Below are 27,452 nucleotides of genomic sequence, written 5' to 3'. Positions count from 1 at the left end.
ACTGTATCCCTGATCTTGGGGTGTGCCTTCAATAAACCAGCCCAATTTGACTGAGATGGTATGTGGGCAGTTTTTGTAGTGATTCCCAGACCCCGACAGATGGATTAATGCATGCATGCATGCATGGGTAGACAGAGCTAGGGATGGGCTCACAAGTCTTTCTCTGAGCTGGAAACAGATGAAGCCATGTCTGAACACACTTGTAGGAACCAGGCTTGGAAAAACAGGGCTCTGACCTTTATTTCCTATAGTTACAGTTCACCTAGTCAATGGAGGGCAATCCAGTTAGGAGACAGAGACATAGGATGGAGGGAAGCTTGGGAGAGAGATGAGGAGGTAAAGATGGGAAACAAGGAGGATGAGAACAGAGAGGCAAGGCCAAGGCAGAGGCAGTAACCATGGGGAAAGATGGGAAGAGACAGAGGGAAACCGAAGAGGCCTGGGCTTACAGGGATTAGAAAGGAGTCTCTAGGGAGAAGCAGGGCAGACATTAGAAAACCTGCCAAGAGTTGAGGCAGGAAGGGACCCGCAGCCCTAGTTGTAGCCCCTGGAGTCCTTGCTAGTAGAGGAGCTGGGCCTGGAGGGAGGGGCAGGACTGGATGCATGGCCACTGCTGGAACTGAGGCCTCTACTCAACTCAGATCCCATGCTCTGGCTGTGAACGCCGCCTGCTGTGCTCTCGCGGCCTCTGCTGGTCTCTAGGTAGCCTGTAGACCCCAGGTAGCTGCTGGAGCTCGTGGGTTTGAAGCCCCCACGGCCCCCCTGGGAGCTCCGACTGGACACAGGTGCTCCACTGGCACTGGCAGAAGCCATGGCCACAGGGCCTGCAGCAGAGGCAGAGTCACCAAAGGTGACATGGCTCACGGAGCCAGTGCCACGGCCTCGGTTCGTCTTGTGGCTCAGGATGGATTCGGGGACTACACTGGTCTTCTTGGAATGCTTGGGGACAGTGACCAGGGAGATCTGTGGACTGGAGAGAGTCAAGCTCGGGCTGCTGTCCAGCTTCTTGGCGGACTCCTCCTCGTCCTGGAGCTGCAGCTGGAGGTGGGCAACATTAGGGTCTCAACAGGTTTAGAAGTCCTTCCCCGCAGCCCCAGACCCAGGGGCTCCACTCTCACCGACTTCATGACTTGGCTTAGCAACTCCTCCTTGCTCATAGGGTAATCCTCTTTGATTACAGCCCCTGAGGAGTCCTCCCTCAGGTGGGACAAAGGGAGAAAGTCTGATTTCAGAGCTCTACCTCGTACACAGATTCCAGCTCTCCTGATTCTGTCCCCACCCCCTTGGAGCAACAGCACCCCATCTTCCCACTCTACTCCCACCTCCCTCCAAGTTCCCAAGTCACCCCCTGTGTCCGAGAAAGCCACATCTGAAAGTCACACTGAAAGTGCCCTCCACCCGACCCCTTTTGTCTTGCCCATGGGGTCAGCCCCCTTCCCTGCTTGGCCCAAGCCTCACATGGTATCAGGAGGCTTGAGTGGAGTCGTCTTCTTGGAGGGTTCCTGTAGGCTCTGGCCCAGTGCTAGAAGTGCAGCATCAGCCAAAGGGGCAAGGTTCTGAGAGTGGGGAAGCCTAGAGTTAGCACAGGCTTAGCCAAGCTGGACGCCCACACCCAAGTGCCTGCCTACCCACCTGGACCTGGAGGAAGGCCTGCACAGTGAGGAGCTGCACCAGCCGCCTCTCAATGGTACTCAGGAAGAGGCCTATGTCCCTGTCCCGCATGTAGGTCTTGACCCCAAGGAGATCCTTGATGACACTGCTGTCACACTTAGCCTTGTCGAAGAGCACCTGGATATCTGGGATGAGAGAGGGACGTTGTGTCGGGGCCCCGTGCTTCCCTCACAGCCTCCCTGCAAAGGTGAGTTTCAAAGAGTGAGCGACCCTGCGCAGCCCAGCCAGCCACAATGTCTGCCTAGCCTCAGCTTCGAGAGGGTAAAGGGAGAGTTGCCAAGATGCTACCTTGGCAGGGCTCAGATCCCACCTGGAACACATGCATCCCAGAAGTCACCAGGTCACCCCTCACCCCTCACCCATATGGCCTGTGGTGTTTAACTGGTTAACAGGCAAACAGAAGCCTGTTCATGACAGAAACACCACAGTTGAGCCCTGCCTCCCCACACAGGTGAGCCTGTCCCTCCAGCTTAGAAGCCTCATGACAGCTCTGGATGTTCTTTAAACATATCAATTGATTTCTCTTTTGTGCTTATATCTTCCTAAAGGTGTCTCGGCCACTCCACTAACAGGAAATAACAGCAAACCACCAGAAATCACCTAACTGTCCCAAAGAGGGACAACTCTGCCAACAGTCATCATTATAGGTGAAGTCTAACCCTTTCCCTCCCCAGCACCTCGGGATGTGATTTGTGAGGGGACAAGGCCCCTCAAAACTCCTAACACAAGAGGACACACTATGTGATTCAGACACCCCTAACCTTATGAAACAGATGGGGAAACGCACACATATAAACATACACAAAACACCTACATGGACACCTACATGTGAAAATAAGGAAAACAGAATGGACCCACAGTGTAGGCATTCAGTGTGGTAGGCTACAAGACAGGAAAATGAAGCCAGCCAGAGACAAAGAGACGTAGAGGAGCAAACCTTCCCTCCCAGCCCTCCGAAGGACCAGCTCTCCTGGCCGCTAGACTGTGAGTAAGAAATGCCTATACTTGATGCTCTGCAGTTCTTGGCTTTGATGGGACAGACCACAAGATGATGCTCGTGCCGATAAGTGGGATATGCAGGAACCAAGATCAAGACGGCACTAACCATCCTCCAGCGTATTACCACACTGCCATATTATGGTGGTGCTGACACACTTCAAGATATTGACAAATGAAAAACAAATAAAAATAGCACAGGGGCTGGAGAGATGGTTCAGTGGTTAAGAACACTGACTGTTCTTCCAGAGGACCTGAGTTCAATTCTAGCAAACATATGGTGGCTCACAAGAGTCTGCAATGGGATCTGATGCCCTCTTCTGGTGTGTCTGAAGAGAGCAATGGTGTACTCATTTACATACATAGATAAATAAATAAATACACAAATCTTTTAAAAAATAAATAAAAGTAGCACAGTAGCTAGTGTGCTACCATCCCATTGGGTGTCAAAATGAAAGGCCAACAATAAAATGTCAAAGTTTCTGGTGAGACAACACAGACACATTCGTGCATCAGAGAAAAGGGCTACCTGCTGAGCTCTGCTATGAGCCCCAGCAGGCCTCCTGGAACCCCACACCATTTTGTGCTTCTCCATCTTTACTCTCTACCATTGCCCTAGCTGAGCCCTAGCTGGCCCTATAGACTAGACATTCAGCCATTTCTAGAGACCCAGAAAGAGGGAGGTACACACCTAGGTCAAGAGCACTGGGACCCAAAAGCCACATGGCCAGTCTCTGAATCTCACTCAGCTGCACGGATACCAAGAAAGGAAGACAGAAACAGATAACAGCACCCAGTTCCCTACACATGTGACTTCATCTGGGACAGGCCCAGACTCTCACATTGGAACCTTACTGGTTGGTGTGTGTCAACTAGACTTCTCAGAGAGGAAGGAGCCTCAGCTCAGGCTATGCCTCCATGAGATCCAGCTGTAAGGCATATTCTCAATTAAATGGAGGGCCAAGCCCTTTGTGGTTGGTGCCATCCCTAGGCTGATGGTTCTAGGTTCTAGAAGCAAGCAGGCTGAGCAGGCTATGGGGAAGCAAGCCAGTAAGCAACATCCCTCCATGGCCTCTGCAGCAGTTCCTGCCTCCAGGTTCCTGCTCTTGTTTGAGTTCCTGCTCTGGCTTCCTTTGGTAATGAACAGCAATGTAGAAGTAGAAGCTGAATAAACCCTTTCCTCCCCAACTTATTTTTTGTCATGGTGTTTCCTCACAGCAATAAAAACCCTAAGGCAGAAGCCAAACAAAATTCTAGTAAAAAATACCTTTGCAACCTCAAATAGGTAAAGACTTCTTATACCACAAAGCCACTGATTGTACTGACAATTTTGGAGTTTTGGTTTCTTTAAAATACATAGAAATATTATAAGAATATGTTTTCGTCTTCATCCCAGGTATGGGATTTGGGGATGCTTCAGACTGTCCACAGCAGCTGACTATGCCAGCTGGGGTTTGGCCAGCTGCAGATAGTTTCTGTGATCTGTGACATTTGGAATGCTGGGGTCTTTTCAGACGCTCTATACATGCTAGGGCCCTGAGAGGTGGGGTGGGCTGTGGTTGGTTGGTGGGTTCTTGGTTGTGGGTTGGTTGCCGATGATCACAATTTGTTAAGTCGTCATGCACAAAGAAGAAACAAGAGCAGAGCAGATATCCTAATGGCAAAGATGAAGCCTGCCTCAAGGAATTCAACACGCCCAGTGAGCAGGAAGTAGTCTAACGATAGTGCCCCGCTCTGACCCCTGACTTTATCCAGGCATCTCTTTCCTTTTCTCACTTACCTAGTGTTATGAGGTTGGAAGGGTGGAAGAAAGAAGGACCCACAAGGTAGCAAAGACAGCCAGAACTAATTACAAAAGGGAGTTGAGTACGTTGTATCAAGCGTTAGATAAATTTCAGTTCATGCAAGAAGTTGGAGAGTATGCAACCATACAAAAAAAGTATTTCCAGAATCAAAACAATCCCTATACCTCAGAACAAGAAAAATAATCTAATTCAATACTAAAAAATGGCGGCTGGAGAGATGGACAGTTAAGAGCACTTGTTGCTCTTGCAGAGGACCCAGGTTCAATTCCCAGCGCTTACATGGTGGTTCCCAACCATCTGTAACTCCAGTTCCAGGGGATCCAATCCCCTCTTTTGACGTCTTCAAGCATCACACAAGCATATGATGTAATACATACAATGTAGGCAGTCCATTCTTACATAAAAAATATAAATCTAATTTTTAAGATGTTCAACTATTTTCTCCCCAACTATTTAAGTAAATAAAATATGTGTTGGTAAGGCGGCTCAGTAGGTGGAGATCCTCGCTGTCAAGCCTGACAACTTGAATTTGATCCCAAGATATGGGGAAAGGAGAGAACCAACTACTACAAGTTGCCCTCTGACCTCCACATATGTGCCATGGCACACTCGTGTACACACACACACACACACACACACACACACAGAGCACAAAGCCAAACAGGAATGTCTTAGAGATAACAATAGGGTGACAATCTTAGTAAAGACTGACAGCTTGGGAACCACATTGAGTGAGTGCTGTAGTGATAACAGAATGTGATGGGGAGACACTAGGGAGTGGGCACAGCTACATCTGAGACACACATATGTGCACACAAAGGCATAAAAGGAGAAATTGCCATTGTGACCCACAACTCTAACCCCAGTACTTGGGAAGCAGAGGCAGACCAATCCCTGTGAGTTTGAGGCCAGCCTGGTCTACAGAGTGAGTTCAGACAGCCAGCGCTACATAATAAGACCCTGTCTCAAAAAAAAAAAAAAAACAAACCAAAACAACAACAACAACAACAACAAACCAACAACTAAAGAAAAAAGAAAGAAAGGAAGGAAGGAAGCAAGCAAGCAAGGGAGAGAAAGAGATAAAGGAGAAAGAAAACAAAAGAAAAGAGAAATTGGGGGCTGGGGAGATAGCTCAGAGATTAAGAGCACTGGCTGCTCTTCCAGAGGTCCTGAGTTCAATTCCCAGCAATAACTTGGTGGCTCACAGCCATCTGTAATGGGATCTGCTGCCCTCTTCTGGCATGCAGGTGTACATGCAAATAGGGCACTCATACATAAAATAAATGGTTCTTTTTAAAGAAAATGTGGGGCTGGTGAGATGGCTCAGTGGGTAAGAGCACCCAACTGCTCTTCCAAAGGTCCAGAGTTCAAATCCCAGCAACCACATGGTGGCTCACAACCATCCGTAATGAGATCTGACTCCCTCTTCTGGAGTGTCTGAAGACAGCTACAGTGTACTGACATATAATGAATAAATAAATCTTAAAAAAAAAAAAAAAAAAGTTAAAAAAAAAAGAAAATGTGGACTTGCTCTGGAGAGCTGATTAGCATTCTCTAGTGAATATAAAAGTACCTTAGCCTTATGACTCAACATGACATTCACGAACAGACAGATGGATGGATGGACGGACAGGTGCACCCCAGATGGGCTGACAAAAGACAAGGGAAGGACGGAGTAGCAAACGCGTAATGCCTTCATGGCCAGCTCCCCACAAGCCCACTGCATCCTTCCTAAGGAAGAGCTTCCGGCTGGGAGAGGGAACCTTGCGGGACTTACCAGTCTTGATTTTTTCCAGCTGACCTCGGAGCACCTGGAAGCGACCCTCCAGCTGCTCTGACTCAGAACACATCTTGTCCACATCCTGCTGCAACATTTTGCACTGCTGCTCTTGCTGCATGCGCTGTTTATCCTGACTGGCATGCTCACTGACTAAGGCTTCCTGCATCTGCAGAGACAGGGGCTGGAGCTGGGTCCGCTCTAGGCCTGGGGAGAGGGTATGGGAGTCTGGGAGGTGGGGCGGCGTAAGGAGGGTGGGCCTTGCTCACCTCTTTGATCTCCTCCTGAAGGTGGTGTATCTCGGAGTTCTGCTCATTGATGAAGTTAAACTCAGCAAAGTTGCGTTCCTCCACTGGGGGTGTGCAGGGGGGGTCCAGAGGGATGGAGTTAGAAACAGAAGGATCACTAAGGGTTGCAAGGCGACAGAAACAAAGGCAGAAAAACAGAGACAGATGAAACAGGAACAGCCACAGAAGGGCACCAACACACCGAGAAAGACAGGGTTGGTAAAAGATTTGGGAAGGCCCAAGGAAACAGACAGAGAGGGTCAAGGGACAGATATGGAGAGAGGAAGTCTGAGACATATGGAAAGAAACAGAGGCAGATGCAAGGGAGGCACACCAAGCAACAGAATGAAAACTGGAGACAAGGCAGGATCCCCAGGGCAAGGCAAGTGTGCCGTGCTTTGGGTGGTGCTGGGTAGCCCCGCCTCCTCTCGTCCACTCTGCCCACTCACACTCCAGGTATTTCTCCACCAAAAGGTCAGGGTCGCTCTCGCCGGTCAGCTGGGCCAGTTTGCCCAGAGTGTCCTCATAACGCAGCACTAGCTTCTCTTGGGAGGTCTTTCGGAGTCCTTCTGACACTTCCCAGTCTATGGGTAACAGGGGGAAGTTGAGGGTTTGCATCCTGGATAAGGCCCCCACTCCCCACCGCTCTCCAACAGGCTCTGCCCTGCCGGCTCACCAGCTCTACTAGTCTTTGCCCCACCTTCTCCTAAGGGGCTTCACCCTCTCTGAGGGCCTAGGGATGATGATAGCTGTAGTGGCCCTGAGTTAGGTGCTCGGTGCAAGCACTGGCCTCACCTCGCTGTTCTGCCTTTTGCACCACACGGGGATCCGGTTGTCGTTCATCGTTCTTGAGCTTAAGGAATCGATGCAGCTGCTCCAGATGCGATATCTGTCGCAGCAAGATCTGTGCCTCCGTATCACTCTGAGCCAGCTCCTTCTCTGCGCGCTCCTGAAGCATGCCCATCTTGGTCTTGGCCTCTTCCCTGGGACAGGAGGGGCATGTAAGTCAAAAAAAAAAAAAAAAAAGATGGGTGACTGAGCTGGGGTCAGCCTGGGCCTACAAAAGGACGGTGCCAGGTGGCTTCCCAAGGATGCTCACAAAGAGCAGAGAAAGTTCTAGGCTGGAAGACCTAGATCAGGATCAGGACTAGCTATGACAAGATTGGTGGACACACAGGGTACACAGAGGCCAGGAATCATCTGATCATTTACTCAGAGGGCCAAAGGAGGTAGTCAGGCCCTGCCAGAGATTATTCCCAGACTCAGAAAGGACAGCCTGGGTGACACTGAAGGTTGGATGGTCTGTAGCTAGAAATGAGTAAGACTGGGGAGTTGGGTCTTTTCCATACTCAAGCACACCCCATGAAGGCAGGAATGATGTGCCTGCCCTGCTTGGCTGGGAATAAGGGCCTGATGCTTTGACGGGTCAATGGCAAAGAGCCCCTGCCCTAGGCTATTCTAATCCTGATCTCATCTCTGCCTGCCCTGGGGGGTTCCTCCCAGAGCCACCCCTGAGGGCTAGTTAGTCATTCTCTAACATAGATGGCCTCTCCAGAGCAAGGCCCAGTCCCAAGAACCTGTGGGCTGGTCAAGCCATACCTTCCCAGAACAGAAACCAGCCTGTCCCTGTGCCCCACCTGACAGCTCACCCCAGGTGGCTCAATGAACTCACCGATATGTCATCCGCAGAGAGTTACTAGCTAATCGGATTCCCTTCCTCGAAGTTAGAACTAGAGAGCAAGTTGAAAACAAGACACCAAAGACAGAAGTACATCTAGACAAATGGCCAGAGGTCAAAAGCCAGCCAAGGTGTGGAGAAGCTGGACCTAGGTGGTAGGGGTGAGCGGTGGAGGGTGGCAAAGGTAAGAGATCAGACTTTGGCTAAGGAGATAGCTTAGCGGGTAAAGGAGTTTGCCACCAGACATGACAACGTGGCAGATCCCACGGGGTGGCAGGAGAATGCTGACCTCTGCAGGTTATCCTGACCTCCACATGCATGACGTGAGCATGCATGCGTGCATGTATGCAGACACATACACACAAAATAAATAAGTGTACAAGAAAAAAGATCAAGAAGAGAGAGAAATCACAGAACAGCCAGCAGAAAGAGTGAAGAACTAACATGTGTGCTCTGGACAAGGATAGAGACACACCAAGGATGGAGACACGCTTCTCACCCTGTCTGTGGAACATTCAGGACACCAGAGGCAAAGAGGAAATTCGAGGTCTGCTGGAGCTTTGGAAAAGGAGAGAGCTGCTGCTCAAGTGTCTGGATAGAGCAACGGCTGTCCACCATGGCGAATGCGCCTGGACTGTGCACTTTTGTTGTCTGACATGGGGTCTTGTGCAGCCCAAGCTGGCCTCACACTGGATTTGTAGCTAAGGCTGGCCTTGAACTCCTACCTCTCCCTCCTGAGTGCTGGAATGGCAAGCACCACCCACCATCACATCAGGCTGGCATACACTTTTAAACGCAGACAATGAGCATTCAAAAAACAAAGAAGAGAGAGAGGAAGGGAGGAAGGGATGGAGGGAGGGAGGTCTTAAGGTGGACTTACTGATGCCCCAGGATCAAAGGTCCTGAGAGAGGAAGCAGGCACTGAGCCAAGGGCCAAGAGCCAAAAAGCCTAGATAGCGAGGGAAGCCAGCACCCAAGTAGCTTCCACTACCAATCCCATCTGGCATGTCTGTGCCTGAGGGCTGTGTGTCTGCCCCTGGGACCCAGCCCTGATTACATTCTTCAGGTCTGAAGCTGTCACAGATGGAATTCCCCATTTATATACCCCCAAGGAACAGGGTGTGGCAGAAGAGTTGGGGGTATCTTTTAGGTTCCACCCTTCTTTATGAGTCTCCAGGCCTCCTGGCTCCCACCCCTTACTGCCTCTGCTACCCAAGTGCCCCCGGGGGTGGGGGAGCTTACCTGGCAGTATAAGCAGAAGTAGAGGATGTGCTGAGAGCTCCAACCATCTCCCGGAGTAGGTGGATCTCCTACAGGGACACAATGAGCTGGCTTCCTCCAGCCTTTGCACCAAGAAGGAGCAGTCCCACTCCTACCACTGCAGACCCTCCTATGAGCCTCTGTCCGGGAAAGGACTTTTTATTTCTGTTTGTGTTGGTGGGGGTTGCTTTTGTTTTTGAGATAGGGCCTCACTGTGTTATCTCCAGCTATCCTGAGCCTATGTAGATCAGACTGACCTTGAATCAGAAAAGGGGTTTCAATGAGGTCCCAAAAGGGGAAAATCAGGAGGACATGTGGGAGAGGTTACCCAGCAACAAAGCCCTAGCCCAACTTGCCCATGGGTTTGGAAACCTGTGTAGGTGTCATTACTATCCTGGGGTTTGGTGTGGTGTTTCCACCAAGGGTCTTGGGATGGGAGCTTGGTCTCTGGGCGGCCATAGTGGGAACTACTGAGACTTTCAGAAGGTAGTGCCTAATGTAAGGTTGCTAAAGACACTGATCTCAAAAAAGACAGAGGTCCAGGTCCAGCCCTCTGCCTCTCCCTTGATTTGCCATCTCCTTTATGCCCATGTTCCACCCTTTATACTATCTGCCATGATGTGCTGGACCAAGAAGGCCCTAGGGAAAGCAGTCCTGGTCAGTTTGGATTCTTCACCTCCAATCTCCTTTCTCTATAAAATTCACCACCTCGATATGTAACACGCCATGACCTGCTGTTCTGTTTTCTAACTTCTCCGTAGTAGCCACATATTTTCAGTAAAAAGAGAGCTGACTCAGTGGTTAAGCCCACTGACTGCTCTTCCAGAGGTCCTGAGTTCAATTCCCAGCAACCACACGGTGGCTCACAGCCATCTGTAATGGGATACGATGCCCTCTTCTGGGGTGTCTGAAGACAGCGACAGTGTACTCATAGACATAAAGTAAAGCAAACACACGTGCATGTGGATAAAAGACACACACACACACACACATACACACACCTTTGCAAAAATAATCTAGAGGTGGATAAGCCCAGAAACTAGGGAGATAAGTAATGCAGGGCCATTAAATACAAAGTAGAGGGGGAGGGGTGGTTCCTGGGATAGGTTTTTGGAGGTTTGGTTTGGTTTGGTTTAATGGGCTGAGGGTCTGGTCAGGAGCTTGGGCATGAACTCCAGAGCCTTTTCTTTTGAGACAGGGTATATATAGATATATATAGATCTGTAGCCCAGGCTGCCCTGCACCGACCTTGCTGCCTCTGCTGCAGAGGAAGACAGGTGTGCATCACTGTGCCCAAATTTTTGGAACTGTTTTTGTTTGGCTTGTTAATATTTCACAAATTTATAAGAAAAGTTAGGTCAACAAAGACAAGACAGAAACGTAATACAAAGCCCAGGTGGGGCCACACCTCAGTGGAAGAGTCAGTCAGTCACCAAAACCTCAGAATGAAAAAACTGACCCCAAACAGAGGTGAATGAAGTGTTCCAGATGAGACATAGAACCATGCAGAAGACAGAAACAAGAGCTGGGCCAGGAAGTTTTTGAACAGATGAACACACCAAAACCCTCCTAGGGGAAGGAGGGACTGATAGCAGGGGCGGGCCATGCTAACAGGACACCACTTGCCCACAGTGTTCTGACAGTATGGGATGCTCTGTAGGGAGGAAAGGACAGGACAGGAAAACCCAACAACATAGACACAATGGGGTTGCATGGGGCCTAAATCTTGATTTTTTCCAATCCCTACTTCCCACTGGGAGATAAAAAAGACAGGACGTGGGAGAGATAGCTCAAAGGTTAAGAGTTCACTTCCAGGCACCCACCTTGGGCAGCTCACAATCACTCAACTCCAGCTCCAGAGGACCTCCTGTGTGCGCACGGACAAACCCACGAGCAGATACACATGCACACAATTAAATATTTGAAGGCAAGATTTTTTTTCTTAAGAGAAAGAAAATGGGAACTTGTTGGGGAAATAGGACCAGGGGAGGAGAGAGCAGGAGAGGGCACAGGGAGGGGACAGCGAGGCGGCATCCGTGACAGAGGTCCATGGCCAGTGTAGTAACTGTAACATTCACCTTGAAGTCACAACGCTGAACCTAGTAAGAATGTGGCACGGGCCAGGGTGGTGGGCGTTACTCAGGCAACGGCGTTAGCTGTCACCAAGAGCGCACAGTGCGGATCTCTGGCATGGTAGACTCATCAAAGGAGACTCCATGCCAGAGCATCTATCTCCTCCGTGGCTGTGACACCTGAACACCAAATCCCAAGCCCAGCTTCTTCTTAAAGTGCCCTGCCTCCAACAGAGTACTAAGCAAAGCAGATGGTCCATACAAGCGACCTCCTCCCCAAAAACACAGCTGGCCGAGACACTCCCACCACACCAAGGTCATGGTGGGAGGGGAGTGGGGAATGGAGCAAGAATGACCAAGGTACAGGAGGAGACAGAGAGAGGCAAATCACCAACCATAGCCAGGTATGATGGCTCCTATCTGTAACCCAGCAAAAGGGACCCTGAGGTGGGAGGATTGACAGAAGCTCAAGTCCCAGCTTGGGCTATAAAATAAGACTCTCAAGAAACCTATCCAAGTGTACATACATAAACATATACATATATGGCACTGGCCAGGGTGGTGGGCGTTACTCAGGCAAGGGTGTTATATATCCTGGTGAAGGGTATAGAGAAGTTCTGTGTATGGTTACAAGTTTAAAATTGTTTTGATATAGAAGTTTTATAAAGGAGGGTAGAGGGAGGGAGGGAGGGAGGGAGGGAAGGAGGGAGGGAGAGAATGTTAGCTCCTCAAAGGGCTCTGAAGGTGCTCAGATCTCGGGGGATATGAACGGCTTGGTGGGCCTGTAGGTTGCCCCAGATGACAGAGCTCACCGGGAAGCTGGTGTTTGTGCATGGGAGTGAGATGAAGGAGAGGTGTGTTCTTTCTTCTTTCCCCCTGCGCTGGGGTGAGCCTGGGCCCAGGAGCCCGGCCCGTGGACTCGGGGAGGGAAAGGACTGACTGGGCAGAGCTCCGAGCCCCCACCTTCTTCAGCTTGCGGTCCATATTCAGGTAGCGGCCCCTCTCGATGCGCAGCAGCTCCAGCTCCTCCCGCAGGGCTGCATTCCTCACCAGATGGATGTCAAAATGACAGGTGACCTGGGGGGGGGGGGGATGTCAGAGCATTCATGAGGCCCAGGTACGTGTCAGAGGTGGGGACCACCCTGTTCCTATCCATCTAAGGGGACCCTCAAGCCCACAGTGCCCGCCTCCCGACACCCTTCATGCCAAGCCTGTCCTGGAGAGCTGGAGGGCACACACCCTGTCCAGCTGGTCTTCAAGGATCCTGATCCTTCTCTGGATTTTCATCTTCTGGTACATGATGAGATCGGGAGCCGAGGCCTCCTTACTCTGCGTGAGGACATGGGTCTCCCAGTCCTGGATCTGGAGGGAACGCAGCATCCATCACATGCCTGGGAGAGATGCATCAAGGACATCTGCTGTCCCGGCAGCCCCGGCAGCCCTCTTCTGTTCTGCAGCGCCCAACGAGGCCAAAATGCCCTTGTAGCCACTGGACCCAAGTCCGGGAAAACACAGGGACTGTGGCCCCTGATTAGCCAGCTCTGCCCCTCATCTGGTAGCCTTTTTTGTTTGTTTGGCTGGTTGGTTTGTTGGTTTGCTTTGCTTTGCTTTGCTTTGCTCTGCTTTGGTTTTTTTGAGACAGGGCCTTACTGTATATCCCTGGCTGTCCTGGAAATCGCTATGAAGACCAGGCTGGCCTTGAACTCGGAGATTTACCTGTCTCTGACTCTCCTGGTGTTTTTGAAGATGCACATGAGATGGAAGGGTTGGGTTGCTGCTATCACAGTCCCCAGAAAGAGGAGGATACTGGGAGACTAAGGCCAGCAGTTAAAAGGAGTCTGAGATGCTAAGGCTGCCTAGCGACCCTGCCAGCTTCCCACATGACCTGGTTTCTGAGCTCTTGCTGTGTCTGGACTTGCTCAGCAGAGTGTAGACTGAATGAATGATGGTGACCGAGTCGGAGTCTGTACTGATATCGGCTAGATAGTATCCCCAGAGATACCCGTCAAACACCCTGATGCCCGGTGCCTCAGAATATGACCTAAAGACAGATTGCCAGCAGAGAAAGCTTCAGGATAGCCAGAACTGCATGGTGAAATCCTGTCTCAAACACACACACACACACACACACACACACACACACACACACAAAAACCAACCAACCAAACAGGGTCAGCAAAACACCAGGAGCAAGGGGATAGGCTCCTGCTAAGCGCTGGGAAAACAACCCAGCCTGTACCTTGATCTTGGCCAGTGGTCTCTGGGGCTGAGAGGATATATGATATATACCCTGTGAGGGCACGTGGGCCGAGGTGGTGGCCTACCACATGCCCCTGGTGGCTTGAGGGATTACCACAAGGTGGCAGTGTTTGCCTTTCAGTGAGGTGACATTTTTCTGAACCAGTTTTCAGCAACAGCGATGATAAAAATCGAATGAAATAAAGATCCAAATTGGGGAACACTGAGTGAAATGTACAGCGGGGGCTGGGGGTGGGGTGGGGGGGACTCTCCTCGCCATTCTTAAAACTTCATGTGAATCCACAATCACCCTCATGCAGTTTTCAATCACAACAGCCGGGCAGTAAGTGGCAGCAGCAAACACTTAATCCCAGCACTCAGGAGGCAGAGGCAGGCAGGTGGATCTCTGAGTTCGAAGCCAACCTGGTCTACAGAGTGAGTTCCAGGACAGCCAAAGCTACACAGAGAACCTCCATCTCAACAGGGAAAAAAAAGAATACGAATAAAATCTAGAGCTGGAGAGATGCTTCAGGGGTTAAGAGCACTTACTGCTCTTGCCTTCCCAGCACCCGCCTGACATCATGCACAACTACTTATAACTCCAGCTCCAGGGGGATCTGACGCCCTCTTCTGGCCTCCATGGGTACCTCTGTGCACATACTTTACACAGACACACACAAATCAGAAATAAAAAGAAAATTTGAAAAGAATTTAAAGTGAACATTTTTTTGATCTATGCATATTATTTTTACAAATGGCTCCTGACTTATTACACAGACACCTGGTGGGCTGCTTGAACTGGGCTGGTTAAGGTATAGCTGTCACACAGCACTGGGGGCAGCTGGGACAACTCAAAACCCACAGGTCTACCGGAACTCTAAGTCAGTGCTCTGCTGCTGCTGCTGGAACTGACTGTTCTCCTCAGTTCTCTATCACCGCCCCCCCCCCTGCCTTGGAAGCCTGGAGAAAGCCCTAGATAGCGATGGTGGGGTCCCAGCTTCAGAACAAGCCCCCTCCCCAAGGAGCCCAGATGCAGAGGCTGAAAGAAAGGATCCTGCTACTTCCTTCAAGGGCGCATCCCCCGTAACCTCTGGACTGCCCACAAAGTCTCCTCTTGACAGAGAAAACACAGCAGTGTTTTCAACACCTAGTATTTTATTCAGATAGCAGTCCTGTTACACATGGTCCAAGAACATCCAAATAAGAACTCAACTCGGAAATTAAAGTTTGGTCTTCAAACATCATAGCCAACAATGCCACGTTTGCCTATGATCTCTCCGATATAAAACCACATCCACACCTCAGTGGCCACCAAACCGTTCAGCACAGCTTCCTTCACTGTAAGGTGTTTGAAGCTACCAGTTTTAGCACTTTGAATGATTTTTTTCACACTCTGAATAGCTGTAGGGATTTCACCAGGGGTTCGGGGAAACCAGCTCAACCTTGGCGTAGTGCCAAAATGTGGCCAATCGAGGCTTCGAGTAAGTCACAGCTGCGGCCACCATCGATGGTGACTTCTCCGAAAAGTTATGGATGAACTTGGCCATGGTCTAAAGTGGAAGGTATGTCTCTCCGAACCACCGGCTGAATGTCACCCCTGGAAGCCAAAGTCTCCTCTCTTAAGCCTCTGGAATTGTCCTTTGGGTACTCTATCCATATTTCAAGTGTTGGAGGGCCGGAGAGATGGCTCAGTGGTTTAGAGCACCAACTGCTCTTCCGAAGGTCCTGAGTTCAAATCCCAGCAACCACATGGTGGCTCACAACCATCTGTAATGAGATCTGATGCCCTCTTCTGGTGCATCTGAAAACAGCTACAGTGTACTTAGATATAATAATAAATAAATCTTTTTAAAAAGAGTGTTGGAAACATTTTTTAAGATTTATTTATTTTATGTATATGAGTATGCTGTAGCTATCTTCAGACACACCAGAATAGGGCATCAGATCCCATTGCAGATGGTTGTGAGCAGTCAGTGTTCTTAACCGCTAAGCCATGTCTCCAGCCCCAAGAGTTGGAACTTTTTAAAGCCTGGAACTTTTAAAGTTTGGTGTCTTAGTCAGGGTTTCTATTCCTGCACAAACATCATGACCAAGAAACAAGTTGGGGAGGAAAGGGTTTATTTGGCTTACACTTCCATACTGCTGTTCATCACCAAAGGATCAGGACTGGGATTCAAGCAGGTCAGGAAGCAGGAGCTGATGAAGAAGCCACGGAGGGATGTTCTTTACTGGCTTGCTTCCCCTGGCTTGCTCAGCCTGCTCTCTTATAGAACCAAGACTACCAGCCCAGAGATGGTCCCACCCACAAGGGGCCTTTCCCCCTTGATCACTAATTGAGAAAATGCCTTACAGTTGGATCTCATGGAGGCATTTCCTCAACTGAAGCTCCCTTCTCTGTGATAACTCCAGCTGTGTCAAGTTGACACACAAAACCAGCCAGTACATTTGGGATATGTTATATGTTGTGATATTGCCATTATTAATATGACATCTTGGGAACAACAGGAAAGGAGAGGTTATGGTTTAACAAGTGATATGTTCGTGTGTCAAATTGACAAGGGGTCACCTGTGTATCAGTAACTATTGACTTCATAGTTCTTGGGCCTCTAGGCTCAGTACCTCTCAAAGCTGCAGTCCAGACCTCAGCCCAGCATGAAACCTCTTGATCCTCATCAAATAACTGCTGGCAAATATCTTAGTTAGAACTTTTATTGCTGTGATAAACACCATGAGCAAAAGGCAACTTGGGGAGGAAAGGGTTAATTTCAGCTTCCATGTCCTGAACACAGTTCATTGTGAAAGGAAGTTAGGGAAGAACCTGCTTACTGGTGTTGTCATGGCATCCTTAGCCTGATTTCTAATAGCTCCTGGGACCACCTGCCAAGGGGTGGTACCACCCACAATAGACTGGGCCCTCCCACATCAACCATCAATCAAAAAATGCACTGTAGACTTGCCTGTGGGCCAATCTTATGGAGGTATTTTCTCTGTTAGGATTCTGTTTTACCAAATATGTCTCTAGCTGTGACAAGTTCACATAAACTAGGCAGCACAACTGATCCCTTATCAACTTGAGTTCCCTCTGGACCACAGCTTCTGTGGGCTGACGCTGAGGAAATACTCCCAGATTTCACCTCAGTGATGCTGGCCTCTTAATCACAGCCGAGTCTTCAGCCCCAGCAGACTAAAATCAATTGTCCCAGTAAAGTAAAGGTTTCACTTCAGCAGTTCTTAATTCAAAATATCACACAAGTGACCCTGATAGAGTCTTTGAAAAATGCTCAAACTTCCCTCTGAAGTGTCACAAGCCAGGCCTCCATCATCTGCACCGCTCTCAGGTTTATCTTTTTAGTTTCTACAAAAGATCACCGAGCCTGAGCAGTCAAAAGCTTTTCCAGCTCAAAGTTCCAAAGTCCTTCCACAATCCTCCCCAAAACAGATTGTCAGGGCTGTCATAGCAATACCCCACTCCTGGTACCAATTTCTATCTTAGTTAGGGTTTCTATTGCTGTGATAAAACACCATGGCCAAAGACAACTTGGGGAGGGAAGGGTTCATTTCCTGTCACAGTCCTTCATGAAGGGAAGTCAAGGCAGCAACTCGAGGCAGGAACTGAAGCAGAGGCCATGGAGAACCACACTTCCTGACTGGTCTTTCATGGGCTTGCTCAGCCTGCTTTTTTATAACACCCAGGACCACAGTGGGCTGGGCACGTCCACATCAATCATTGTCTTAGTTAGGGTTTCATTGCTGTGAAGAGACACCATGACCAAAAGGCAACTCTTATAAAAGAAAACATTTAATTGGGGCTAGCTTACAGTTTCTGAGGTTTAGTGCGTTATCTTCATGGCGGGAAACACGGCATCATGCAAACAGACATGGTGCTGGAGACAAAGCTGAGAGTTTCACTTCTTAATTGGCAGGCAGCAGGAGGGGACTATGTCACTGGGCTTGAGCATAGGAGACCTAAAAGCCCACTCTCACAGTGACACACTTCCTCCAACGAGGCCATACCTCCTAAGATGACACTTCCTAAGGGCCACGTGTTCAAACATAACAGTCTATAGGGTCCATACCTATTCAAACCACCATAATCACCAATCAAGAAAATGCACCATAGACTTGCCTACAGGCCAATCTTAAGGAGGCATTTCTCAACTAAGATTCGCTCTTCCCAGAGATGTCTAGCTTGTGACGCTATGACATAAAACGAGTCAACACAGCCCTCAGCACTGAGGGGCCCCTCTGCTGTCAATGCCATACGATACGGCTCTTTTCAACATGGCATGGTAGCTCTTCAGTGGTGGTGGATGGCTTCTCTCCAGTCTGCAGTCTAGTAAAAGGGGACATAACCCAATCAAGGGAGTGACTGCCATCATCCTGTCACATTCTGTGAGCTTAGCAGCCCACCTTGGGTGTGACTTGGCCAGATCACCACAGACCATTCACCACAGCCCAGGTAAGAATGTCAGCAGCCAGGGGGTGGGTATGGGGGACTTTTGGGATAGCATTGGAAATGTAAATGAGGAAAATACCTAATAAAAAATTAAAAAAAAAAGAATGTCAGCAGCCGCCCAGGCAGTGGTGGCACATGCCTTTAATCCCCGCACTTGGGAGGCAGAGGCAGGCGGATTTCTGCATTCAAGGCCAGCCTGGTCTACAGAGTGAGTTCCAGGACAGCCAGGGTTATACAGAGAAACCCTGTCTCAAAAAAAACAAAAAAACAAAAACCAACAACAACAAAAGACAAACAAACAAAAGAATGTCAGCAAGTATAACAATCAGTCAAGCTGCAAATCAAGGCTTTGAGTTCTCAGAGCTGCCTCTCATCATGGCTTTGACTTCTTGAGGATTCTCTCACAATAAAACCAAAACAAAACAAAAATCAAACAAACAAAACCAACAGGGGCTGGAGAGATGGCTCAGCAGTTAAGAGCACTGACTGTTCTTCTAGAGGTCCTGAATTCAATTTCCTGCAATCACATGGTGGCTCACAACCGTCTGTAATGGGAACCAATGCTCTCTTCAAAAAATAGAGAACCGGCTGGGCAAGGTGGCACACGCCTTTAATCCCAGCACTTGGGAGGCAGAGACAGGCGGATTTCTGGGTTTGAGGACAGCATGGTCTACAGAGTGAGTTCCAGGACAGCCAGGGCTACACAGAGAAACCCTGTCTCAGAAAAAAACAAAAATGAAACACCAAAGGGTTGGAGAGATGGCTCAGTGATTAAGAGCATTGGCTGCTCTTCTAGAGGACCCGAGTTCAATTCCCAGTACCCACGTGGTGACTCACAACTGTCTGTAACTCAAGTCCCAGTGGATCTGACTCTCTTACACAGACATGAAGGGAAAACACCAGTGTACATAAAGATTAAAAAAAAATTTTTTTAAAGGGCTAGAGAGATGGCTCAGACATTAAGAGCACTGGGAGCTCTTCCAGAGGTCCTGAGTTCAATTCCAAGCAACCACATTATAGATGGGTCTAACCATCTATAATGAGATCTGGTGCCCTCTTCTGGCATGCAGGCATACATGCAGGCAGAACATTGTATACATAACAAAAATTTAAAAACCAAAACCAAACAAACAAAAAAACTTTAAAAATAAAACAACAACAAAAACCTTACTTAGAAATTAAGAGCTCCAAGACAAAGGAAGTTTAGGTACCACTAGTTCAAAAATGCCTCCCAGGGTCCCGCATGGTAGCCCACGCCTTTACTTGGAAGGCAGAGTCAGATCTCTATGAGTTTAGTATAGCTTGGTCTATACACCTAGTTACAAGACACCATAATAAGACCTTGTTTCAAAAAAGCAAAGCAAAACAAACAAACAAAACATTCTTCTCCGGTGGCTAAAAGTATTCAAATAGGTCCACAGTCCAGCTAAAATTTAGTGTGAATTTGGGAATAGTTTCTTTTGCTTGGCACATTGCAGGAATGGGAGGTGGGATTCGCAGCCTGTAGCCTTGAACTTACAGCAACCCCCCTGCCTCAGTTTTTCAGGATGTTGGCTTTACAGTTAACACACCATCCCTGGCTCTGGGTGGAGCTCTGGGCTCCATTTTTCAGATAAGATCGCCAAGACTTAGAACAGTTACTACAAGGTCTGATAGGATGGCGGCCAACTCGGAGAACCCACCTGCTTGTCCAGGGCCCGGTTCTGCTCTTGCAGCGCCTCGATTTCCACCTGCACCTGGGCCCGAGACTTGAGAAGACATTCCATTTCCGCCAAATGCTTCTTGTCTCCCAGTCGCTTGACCTGGCTCTGCGCTACGTTAATCTGCGTCTGGAGCTTGGCTCGAAGCATCTCCAGCTGCCGAATCTCCTCGCTGTCCAACCGGGAGGAGCAGGTGGTCCGCACCAGCAAGTGGCAGCACTCAACCAGTTCCAGCCGGCGCCCCTCACTGAGCCCCGACACCCCACCTCCCCACCCCCACCTCCCACCCCCCACCCCCCACCCCGCCCCAGACCCTGTTTTTCCCAATCCCGTCTCTTCTCTACCCCAGCACTGGACTCTCCAGAGATCCTGCAACTCTCAGGCCCTGCACCTCCTCCTGTTCCTACCTTTTATCCTGTCCCTTTCATGAACCACTCCCCTGTCCCGGCTCCTTCCCCACCCCTGTACTTCCCCTCCCCTCCTCCCCTCCTCCCCTCCTCCCCTCCTCCCCTCCTCCCGTCCTCCCCTCCTCCCCTCCTCCCCTCCTCCCCTCCTCCCCTCCTCCCCTCCTCCCAGGGCTCAGAAGTCCCTTTTCTGTTCTTTTCCCCAGCTTACACTTGCTTCCTGAGGCGCTGATGAACTTCCTTGCTGTATGCCCGCCTTTCCAACTCCATCATCTTGCACTGCCGTTGCAGGCGGCTGAGCTCCCCATCCACTGTGGATGAGACCAGGCAAAGGACTCAAAGGGATCAGGACTGTCAGATCTCCCCAGAGGGTCCCTTTAGGATCTCAAAAACTACAACTGTACCCCAGTCCCAGCCCTGGCATCCTATGGAACCTCATCTCAGTCCCTGTGTTCCCAGTAGTCAAACTGACCCATTCCCATCCCAGCTGTTCTGGCTTAAGGATGCCCCCTGGTCTAAAACACCTGGGACTAGAGAAAGAGGCTCCCTCCTAGCTTTCTGTTGGACTGCAGTGGCCTCTCTCCTACTATCCTCTGGGCTTCACCCAGCCTCCCACTCATCTCCCTACAAAATCCTCAAGGACTTCCTACACCCAGAATGGTCCCTTCCTTCCTCTTAGATGCCTCAGTCTAAGGCCAGAAGAGCCTGCCATACCCATCTGTCTTAGTTAGGGTTTCCATTGCTGTGAAGAGACACCATGACCAAGGCAACTCTTAAAAAGGACATCATTTTATTGGGGCTGGCACACAGGTTCAGTACATTATCATCATACCAAGAAGCATGGCAGCATCCAGGCAGGCATGGTGCTGGAGGAGCTGAGAGCTCTACATCTTGTTCCAAAGGCAAACAGGAAAAGACTGACTCCCAGGCAGCTAGGAGGAGGGTCTCAAAATCCACCCCCACAGTGACACAAGTCCTCCAACAAGGCTATACCTACTCCAAGAAGGCCACGCCTCCTAATAGTGCCACTCTCTGGGCCAAGCATATTCAAACCACCACATTCTACTCTCTGACTCCCCTAGGCTTGTTCAAACACATGATTCTATGGGGACCACACCTAGACACAGCATGACACTAAAACATTTAGTCCAACTAGAAATGTCCCCATAGTCTATAACAGTCTCAACAATGTTAAAAGCCTGAAGTTCAAAGTCTCGTCTGATGTGCATCCAATCACTTAACTGCAATCCCAAAGCAAGATCAAAAGCCAGCTGGGCAAACTCCAAACTCTACATCTCTATGTCAAAGTGTTCTTCAGATCTCCAACTCTTCTCTGCTTTGTTGACTGCAACAAACTTCTTTCTCCTGGGCTGGTTCCACTCCCTGTTAGCAGCTTTCTTCAGAAGGTATTCCCTGGCATTTCAAACATCTTGGGGTCTCCAAGGCAACTTCAACTTTGCAGCTTCTTGTTCCAATGTCTGGGATCCCCACATGATCTTCTGGGCTCCTCCAAAGGGCTTGGATCACATCTCCAGCTCTGCTCTCTGTAGCACTCTAGGCTCTGGTTGACTCCACTCCATTGCTGCTGCTGTGCTTGGTGATCATCCCATGGTGCTGACATCTCCAATACACTGGAGTCTTCTGCTGTAACTAGGCTTCACCAACAGCCTCTCATAGGCTCTCTTTATGGTGCCAAGCCTCAAATTCTTTGCATGACCCTTTCAGTCCTGGTCAGTCAACCGCATCTGAGGTTGCACCTTCACCAATGGCCTTCCAAGGTCTCTCACAGTGCCAAACTGCAGCTGCTCTTCATGACCCCTTCATGCCTTCAAAACTAGTACCACCTGGGTGACTCTTACACATTACCAAGTCTAGCTACCAGCACAAGGTACAACCTCGGCTATCTCTGGAACACAGCTTTTTTGTGCTCTCAGAAAACACTTCCCAGAAGATTTCACCTCAATGATGCTGTCCTCTTCTTCTTTTTTTTTTTTTAAAGATTTATTTATTATATGTAAGTACACTGTAGCTATCTTCAGGCACACCAGAAGAGGGTGTCAGATCTCATTACGGGTGGTTGTGAGCCACCATGTGGTTGCTAGGATTTGAACTCGGGACCTTCAGAAGAGCAGTCAATGCTTTTACCCACTGAGACATCTTGTCAGCCCTGCTGTCCTCTTCTTAAGCACCACTAATTTCTTAGCCCCAGCTAACCAGCATCAATTGTCCCAGTAGTCCCTTCTAGTCTTGACTCTAAAGCCAAAGCCACATGTCCAAAGCTGCCCAGTCCTACTGCTTGCAGAGGCTGAAGCATGTCCCCTTGTTCTATTACATTATCACCAGCTTTCTGTTTTCTAACTCCTTCAGTGCCAAAGCTTAGTGGTTTTGAAACTTGCTCTGTAGACTGACCTTGAACTCAGAGATCTGCATGGCTCTGTCCCCTGAATGCTGGGATTAAAGACCTGTGCCACCGTGCCTGGACTTAAGCTTTTCTTTATCTGGAACTTACTGTGTTCCAGGCTGGCCTTGAACTCAGAGATCTGCTTGCCTCTGTCTCCTGGGATGAAAGGCAGATAGCACCAAGGCTGGGCCTAAGATTTCATGGTCACTACGCCTCAAAATCTGGATCCACAAGTATGCCCTCAATTTCTGGATTGTAGTTCATGCCAGATTAAAAGCCCAAATGAAAACAATAACCAGGTAATAACATCTAACATGACATAACTATTCCTTGTTCAACTGCAAACACAAACAGTCAGCTTCGTTAGGTGAGATTGTGCCCTGAAGTCACCACTCCCTTCATCTGCTTATTCCTTGAGCACAAGATTCAGCTCCATTTCACTTCCTGGTGTCCCTTTATCACCTGAATACACAATTAATAAAAATTTTGAAATTTTTCTTTTTAAGCTTGCTATGGTTGATCAAAATGTTCTTCATGAGAGTGAACCAGAGGACAAAGTCTGTGCTGGGCTTTTCTGAGACTTCCTTTGTCAATGCAATTTAATCTGATTCTCTTCACTTTCGCCTTAGCCTCAGGCAGACTCTTCAGAAAAAAAAGGGCAAAAGTCAGTCACATTCTTCACCAAAATACCACAAAAAAAGTCTCTAGGCCATATACTCACATTCTTCTCTGAAAGCTTTTGAGCCAGGCCCCCACAGTTCAACTCATCCTCAGCACCAATGTCTTCTATGTTCCTACCAGGATGGCCCTTGAAGCCCCACTAAAAGCATTCCACTGCGTTCCAAAACGTCCCCAAATCCACATTCCTCCAAACAAAATCATGGTCAGACCTAGCAAAGCTATACCCCACTCCTGGTACCAATTTCTAGCTTAGTTAGGGTTTCCATTGCTGTGAAGAGACACCATGACTAAGGCAACTCTTATAAGGACAACATTTAAATGGGGCTGGCTTACAGGTTCAGAGGTTCAGTCCATCATGGCAGCATCCAGGCAGGCATGGTGCTGGAGGAGCTGAGTTCTATATATGTCTTTTTCCAGAGGCAAACAGGAAAAGACTGACTCCCAGGCACCTAGAAAGAGGGTCTCAAAGCCCACCTCCACAGTGATACACTTTCTCCAACAAGGCCATACCTACTCCAACTAGCCACACCTCCTCATAGTGCCACTCCCTGGGCCAAGCAGATACAAACCACTACACCATCCTTTCAATCTTTCCTACCAGCTTCCCACCCTCAGCTGAGAACTGACCCAAACCATGTCCACACTCCTACCCCAGCCACCCTAGCCATTTTTTTTTTTTTTTTGAGACAGGGTTTTACTATGTAGGGTTTTACTATGTAGCCCTGGTTGGTCTCAAACTATCTCCGCCTCCCCAGCAGAGATGAAAGATGTGTGCCGCCACACCAGTCCTTTTCTCTTTCTGTTTTAGTGTAGGAAGGTCCCAAGGGAGTTGCTTTTCTTCTCCCACCCCCTGGGTTCCCGAGTGGCACTCAGGCCGTCAGTTTGGTGCCAAGAGCCTTTACTAGGTAAGCCATCTCACGGGTCCTCCCCTAGCTCTCTTCTGGATGTTCTGGACCCCATTCAAACCACTCCTGAAGTCCAATGTCTGCCTAGACATCCCACTGCCTGGCTTGGCCCCACCACAGGCCAAGATCCCCCTGTTTGGGCTCGAATCTGCCCCCAGGAGAGGGCGCTCCTGGGAGGCCTCCCACCCCTGGCTCTGGAACTTGAAGAAGCTGAGAACAGAAAAGGAACTTCGGAGGAGATGGGGAATCATGAATTACCTGATCCCTCCAGGAAGATCTCGCTTCCTTCTTCGGAGCGGGCGCTCCTGGTGGGTGGACCCAAACGCATCCTCGACATAGCGGTGGAGCTCCTGCAAGGGCACACCAGCCTCAGAGAGCGCAAGCCAGCGCACAGAGCGACCAAACAGCACTGCGGCCTCTCTGAGCCTCGACCCTTCAAGGACTACTGGGATATCGCTCACCCCAAAAACACACAATCTGGACCCTGCGGCTTGACTCAGACTCGGTCCCTGGGCAGCTTCTCCGCACCTCGGAACCCCGGCCGGATTGGGGTGGGGTGGGAGGCGAGGTCAAGGTTCTACCTGCTTGAGTGCCTGACCAGTCGCTGTAGCTCCACTCTCACTGTTGTAGTCTGGTTACTGGGGAGACAAGGGGCCAATAAGGCCTGAGGACAGCGGAAGGGGCGGGCAGGAGAGATCAGTGGAAGACTCAGCCAACTTTAGTCTTGGACCCAGAGGAGGCCAGGCCAGAGCAGGGGCAGGCCAGAAGACGGGCCTGAGTGGGCGGGGGCAGGGCTGAGAAGACCCTAGAGAACAGCGGTTCTCAACCAGTGAGTCGCGACCCCGTTGTAGCCTCCAACGACCTTTTCACAAGGAGTCACCAGAGACCATCGGACAACACAGATGTTTGCATTACAATACATAACTGTAGCAAAACTACAGATATTTATGAAGTAGCAACAAAAATAATTTTACGGTAGGGCGGGTAAACACAACATAAAGAACTATATTAAAGGGACGCAGCATTAGAAAGGTTGAGAATCCCCGCCATAGAAAGAGCCAGGGGAGTCAAGGGAGTGGAGGTTAGGAGAGCGGGGAAGGGGAGGAGCATAGGTAGGATCAAGGGCGGAGCCTGGGGAAGATCTCATTGTAAAAGGGGAGGGGAGAAAGTGTAGTACTAAGAGGCGGAGCCAGAGGCTGTTAATAAAAGGAGGAGGGGCTCGGATGCTATAAGGGGCAGGATTGCAAGCAGAGGGTGGCATCAGTCCTGTACAGAGCGTTAACTATAGGGGAGAGATGCTCACGGTCTGTAAGGGGCGGGGACTAGAAGGGAGCGGCCGGCGAGTTTAGTGAGAAGGCGGGGCCTTGGGTTTGGGGGCGGGGCGGGCCCTGTTATTTAAAAAGAGCCAAGCGAGGTGCTGGAGATTGACTTGAATGCCTGGGAGGGACACTCGTGGGGCTCGGGACTATGGGCAGTGGAAACTGAAGGGAAACGTTTAGAAGACTAGACTTTGGGACTAGGCAGGGTCCTTCGGGGTCCAAGAAGTGCGTGCCTTGGACTGGTTATTTGGGAAATTCATGGTTTGGAGGAACGCTCACCACGATCTCAGTTCCTACACAGGTTCACTACGCATGCGCAACCAACGGTTTGGGGCCACGCAGGGCAGAGCCGGAAGTGGGAGTGGGCGGAACCTCCAGCGGTCCCATCTGGCCAAGCTCTTCATCCCACGTGGTCCTCTTGCAAGCGGGCTGTGGACGCCACTGCCTGAAGGCTGGGTGTGCCCGACGCCTGCGGTTTCCTGTGGGAGGAAGTGCTGCGATGCCGCGCTCCTTAGAGGCTTGGGCAGGGGAGATCCCACCACCCCTACCTCTAGTGTCTCCAGATACTTCCACTTCTATTGGGCACTATTGTTGGGGATTCCCTAAACGCCTCCCCTAGGCACCCCAAGTACCGAACTTTTTCAACTCTCAAGGAATATTAAAACATCCCAGCTGGCTTCTCAGCCAGTGGAGCTTCCTTGCTCCTGGTCCACACTCCTCCCAGGCCTGGGATGCAGCCTCCTGTCCCTGCAATCATGGAGAAGTACAAGCTTCCATCCCAGCCCCCCAATTTTGTCCTCAGTGACCCACTCTCTACTCTCTCCAGGGTCAGAGTTAGACTTCCCCTTGTTTCTGTCCCCCTCCTCCATCCATCCTCATTTAAGATTCCAAACTTTAGCTTCCGGACGCACTGGCCTCAAGTCTTTGCCCTTTCTCCAATTACTAGAGCCAGAGTTCCCTCGACTCCACTCGGGGCTCCAAAGCCCGCTCTAAGTTGTACAGTATTACCAGGCACTGCTCTAGATCTAAGCTAGCCGCGATGCTATCCCTCTTTTACAGATGAAGGAAAATAGTGGAGACGTCATCAGTAACGCCTATGGTCACACTGCCAATGGATGCTGCAGAGGCTGTGCTGTGTGGTACCCAGCTCCCAGTCTCGCAATCCCCAAGCCAGCTGGTCACTCACCCCTGCAGGCTTAGGTCATCACACCCAGCTCTAGCACCATCATCCAGATCCCCAGCCCTAACTTCATCAGTCCTAGTTCATCACCCACAGCCCCTAACTCTGAGAATAAATGATAGTTCACACTATAACCCTGGGACTAGAGTGCTGTGAGAATTCTAATGGCCTCCCACAGCACTTACAGTAAAATCCTGATTCCTCCATGACTTCCAAGTGAATCCTCTGCTGTCCCGCTCACCACACCCTACGCTCTCTGTGCTCCAGACACACTGGCCATTCTGTCTGCTCTCCAAACGGCCAGCGTTTCTTCTCAAAGCTTGGGACATTTTCTCCCTAGTATCCAAATGACTCAGGTCAAATAGCACCTCCTCCAAGAAGCTTTCCAGGATTATCCTTTTTAAATTAGCATCTGCCCACCTAGTCATTATTGCCATCCGTCTATTTTCTTTATTGACTGTGTATTATACCCACTATATAGATTAGCAAACTGAGGCCCAAGTAAGTGAAATAATCTATCCCAGGCCACACAACCATGGAATGGCAACATTGGCATTCTTTAAAGCTATATCCTGCTCCTTCCCGTAATTTCATACTTTTTGTCCTGCCATGAGCCAGCCCA

The 27,452-nt window shown here is 49.7% G+C and overlaps 1 protein-coding gene and 1 pseudogene across 17 annotated transcripts; both read right to left on the bottom strand.

Annotated features, from left to right (window-relative positions):
• Positions 1-215: 215 nt before the first annotated feature.
• Ccdc114 (coiled-coil domain containing 114) lies at positions 216-26,020 on the bottom strand. Of its 17 annotated transcripts, none has more exons than XM_006540765.4 (15): positions 25,930-26,020; positions 24,793-24,969; positions 24,590-24,681; positions 20,556-20,655; positions 19,923-20,112; positions 12,786-12,908; positions 12,510-12,623; positions 9,457-9,524; positions 7,332-7,519; positions 6,519-7,120; positions 6,250-6,418; positions 1,633-1,796; positions 1,459-1,556; positions 1,119-1,197; positions 216-1,038 (listed from the first exon to the last, which is right to left on the bottom strand). In XM_006540765.4, exons 3-15 carry the CDS (start codon positions 24,666-24,668, stop codon positions 535-537), a joined length of 2,478 nt encoding a protein of 825 aa, XP_006540828.1. In that variant the 5' UTR covers positions 24,669-24,681; positions 24,793-24,969; positions 25,930-26,020; the 3' UTR covers positions 216-534. The 17 variants fall into 17 exon arrangements, 14 of the variants coding, with proteins under 14 accessions (XP_006540828.1, XP_030098191.1, NP_001351097.1 ...); XM_030242331.1 differs by lacking the exon at positions 25,930-26,020 and having other exon boundaries at positions 6,519-6,601; positions 6,986-7,120; positions 12,786-12,937; positions 24,793-25,662; NM_001364168.1 differs by lacking the exon at positions 25,930-26,020 and having other exon boundaries at positions 6,519-6,601; positions 6,986-7,120; positions 24,793-24,964.
• On the bottom strand, positions 14,899-15,388 carry Gm9712 (predicted gene 9712; annotated as a pseudogene).
• Positions 26,021-27,452: the final 1,432 nt, after the last annotated feature.

Source organism: Mus musculus, chromosome 7 (genome assembly GCF_000001635.26).
Source record: "Mus musculus strain C57BL/6J chromosome 7, GRCm38.p6 C57BL/6J".
NCBI lineage: Eukaryota > Metazoa > Chordata > Mammalia > Rodentia > Muridae > Mus > Mus musculus.
Note: the sequence above shows the minus strand (reverse complement) of the source record. Positions and strands in the feature narration are given on the sequence as shown.

Bases quoted from the DNA above. Each gene is read 5' to 3' on its own strand.
- Ccdc114 (XM_006540765.4), bottom strand. From the start codon at position 24,668: ATGTCGAGGATGCGTTTGGGTCCACCCACCAGGAGCGCCCGCTCCGAA. The intron at 12,909-19,922 runs GTGGGTTCTCCG...CGTTCCCTCCAG, and splicing joins ACCGGGCCCTGGACAAGCAG to ATCCAGGACTGGGAGACCCA. The intron at 1,039-1,118 runs GTGAGAGTGGAG...GCCCACCTCCAG, and splicing joins TAAGCCAAGTCATGAAGTCG to CTGCAGCTCCAGGACGAGGA.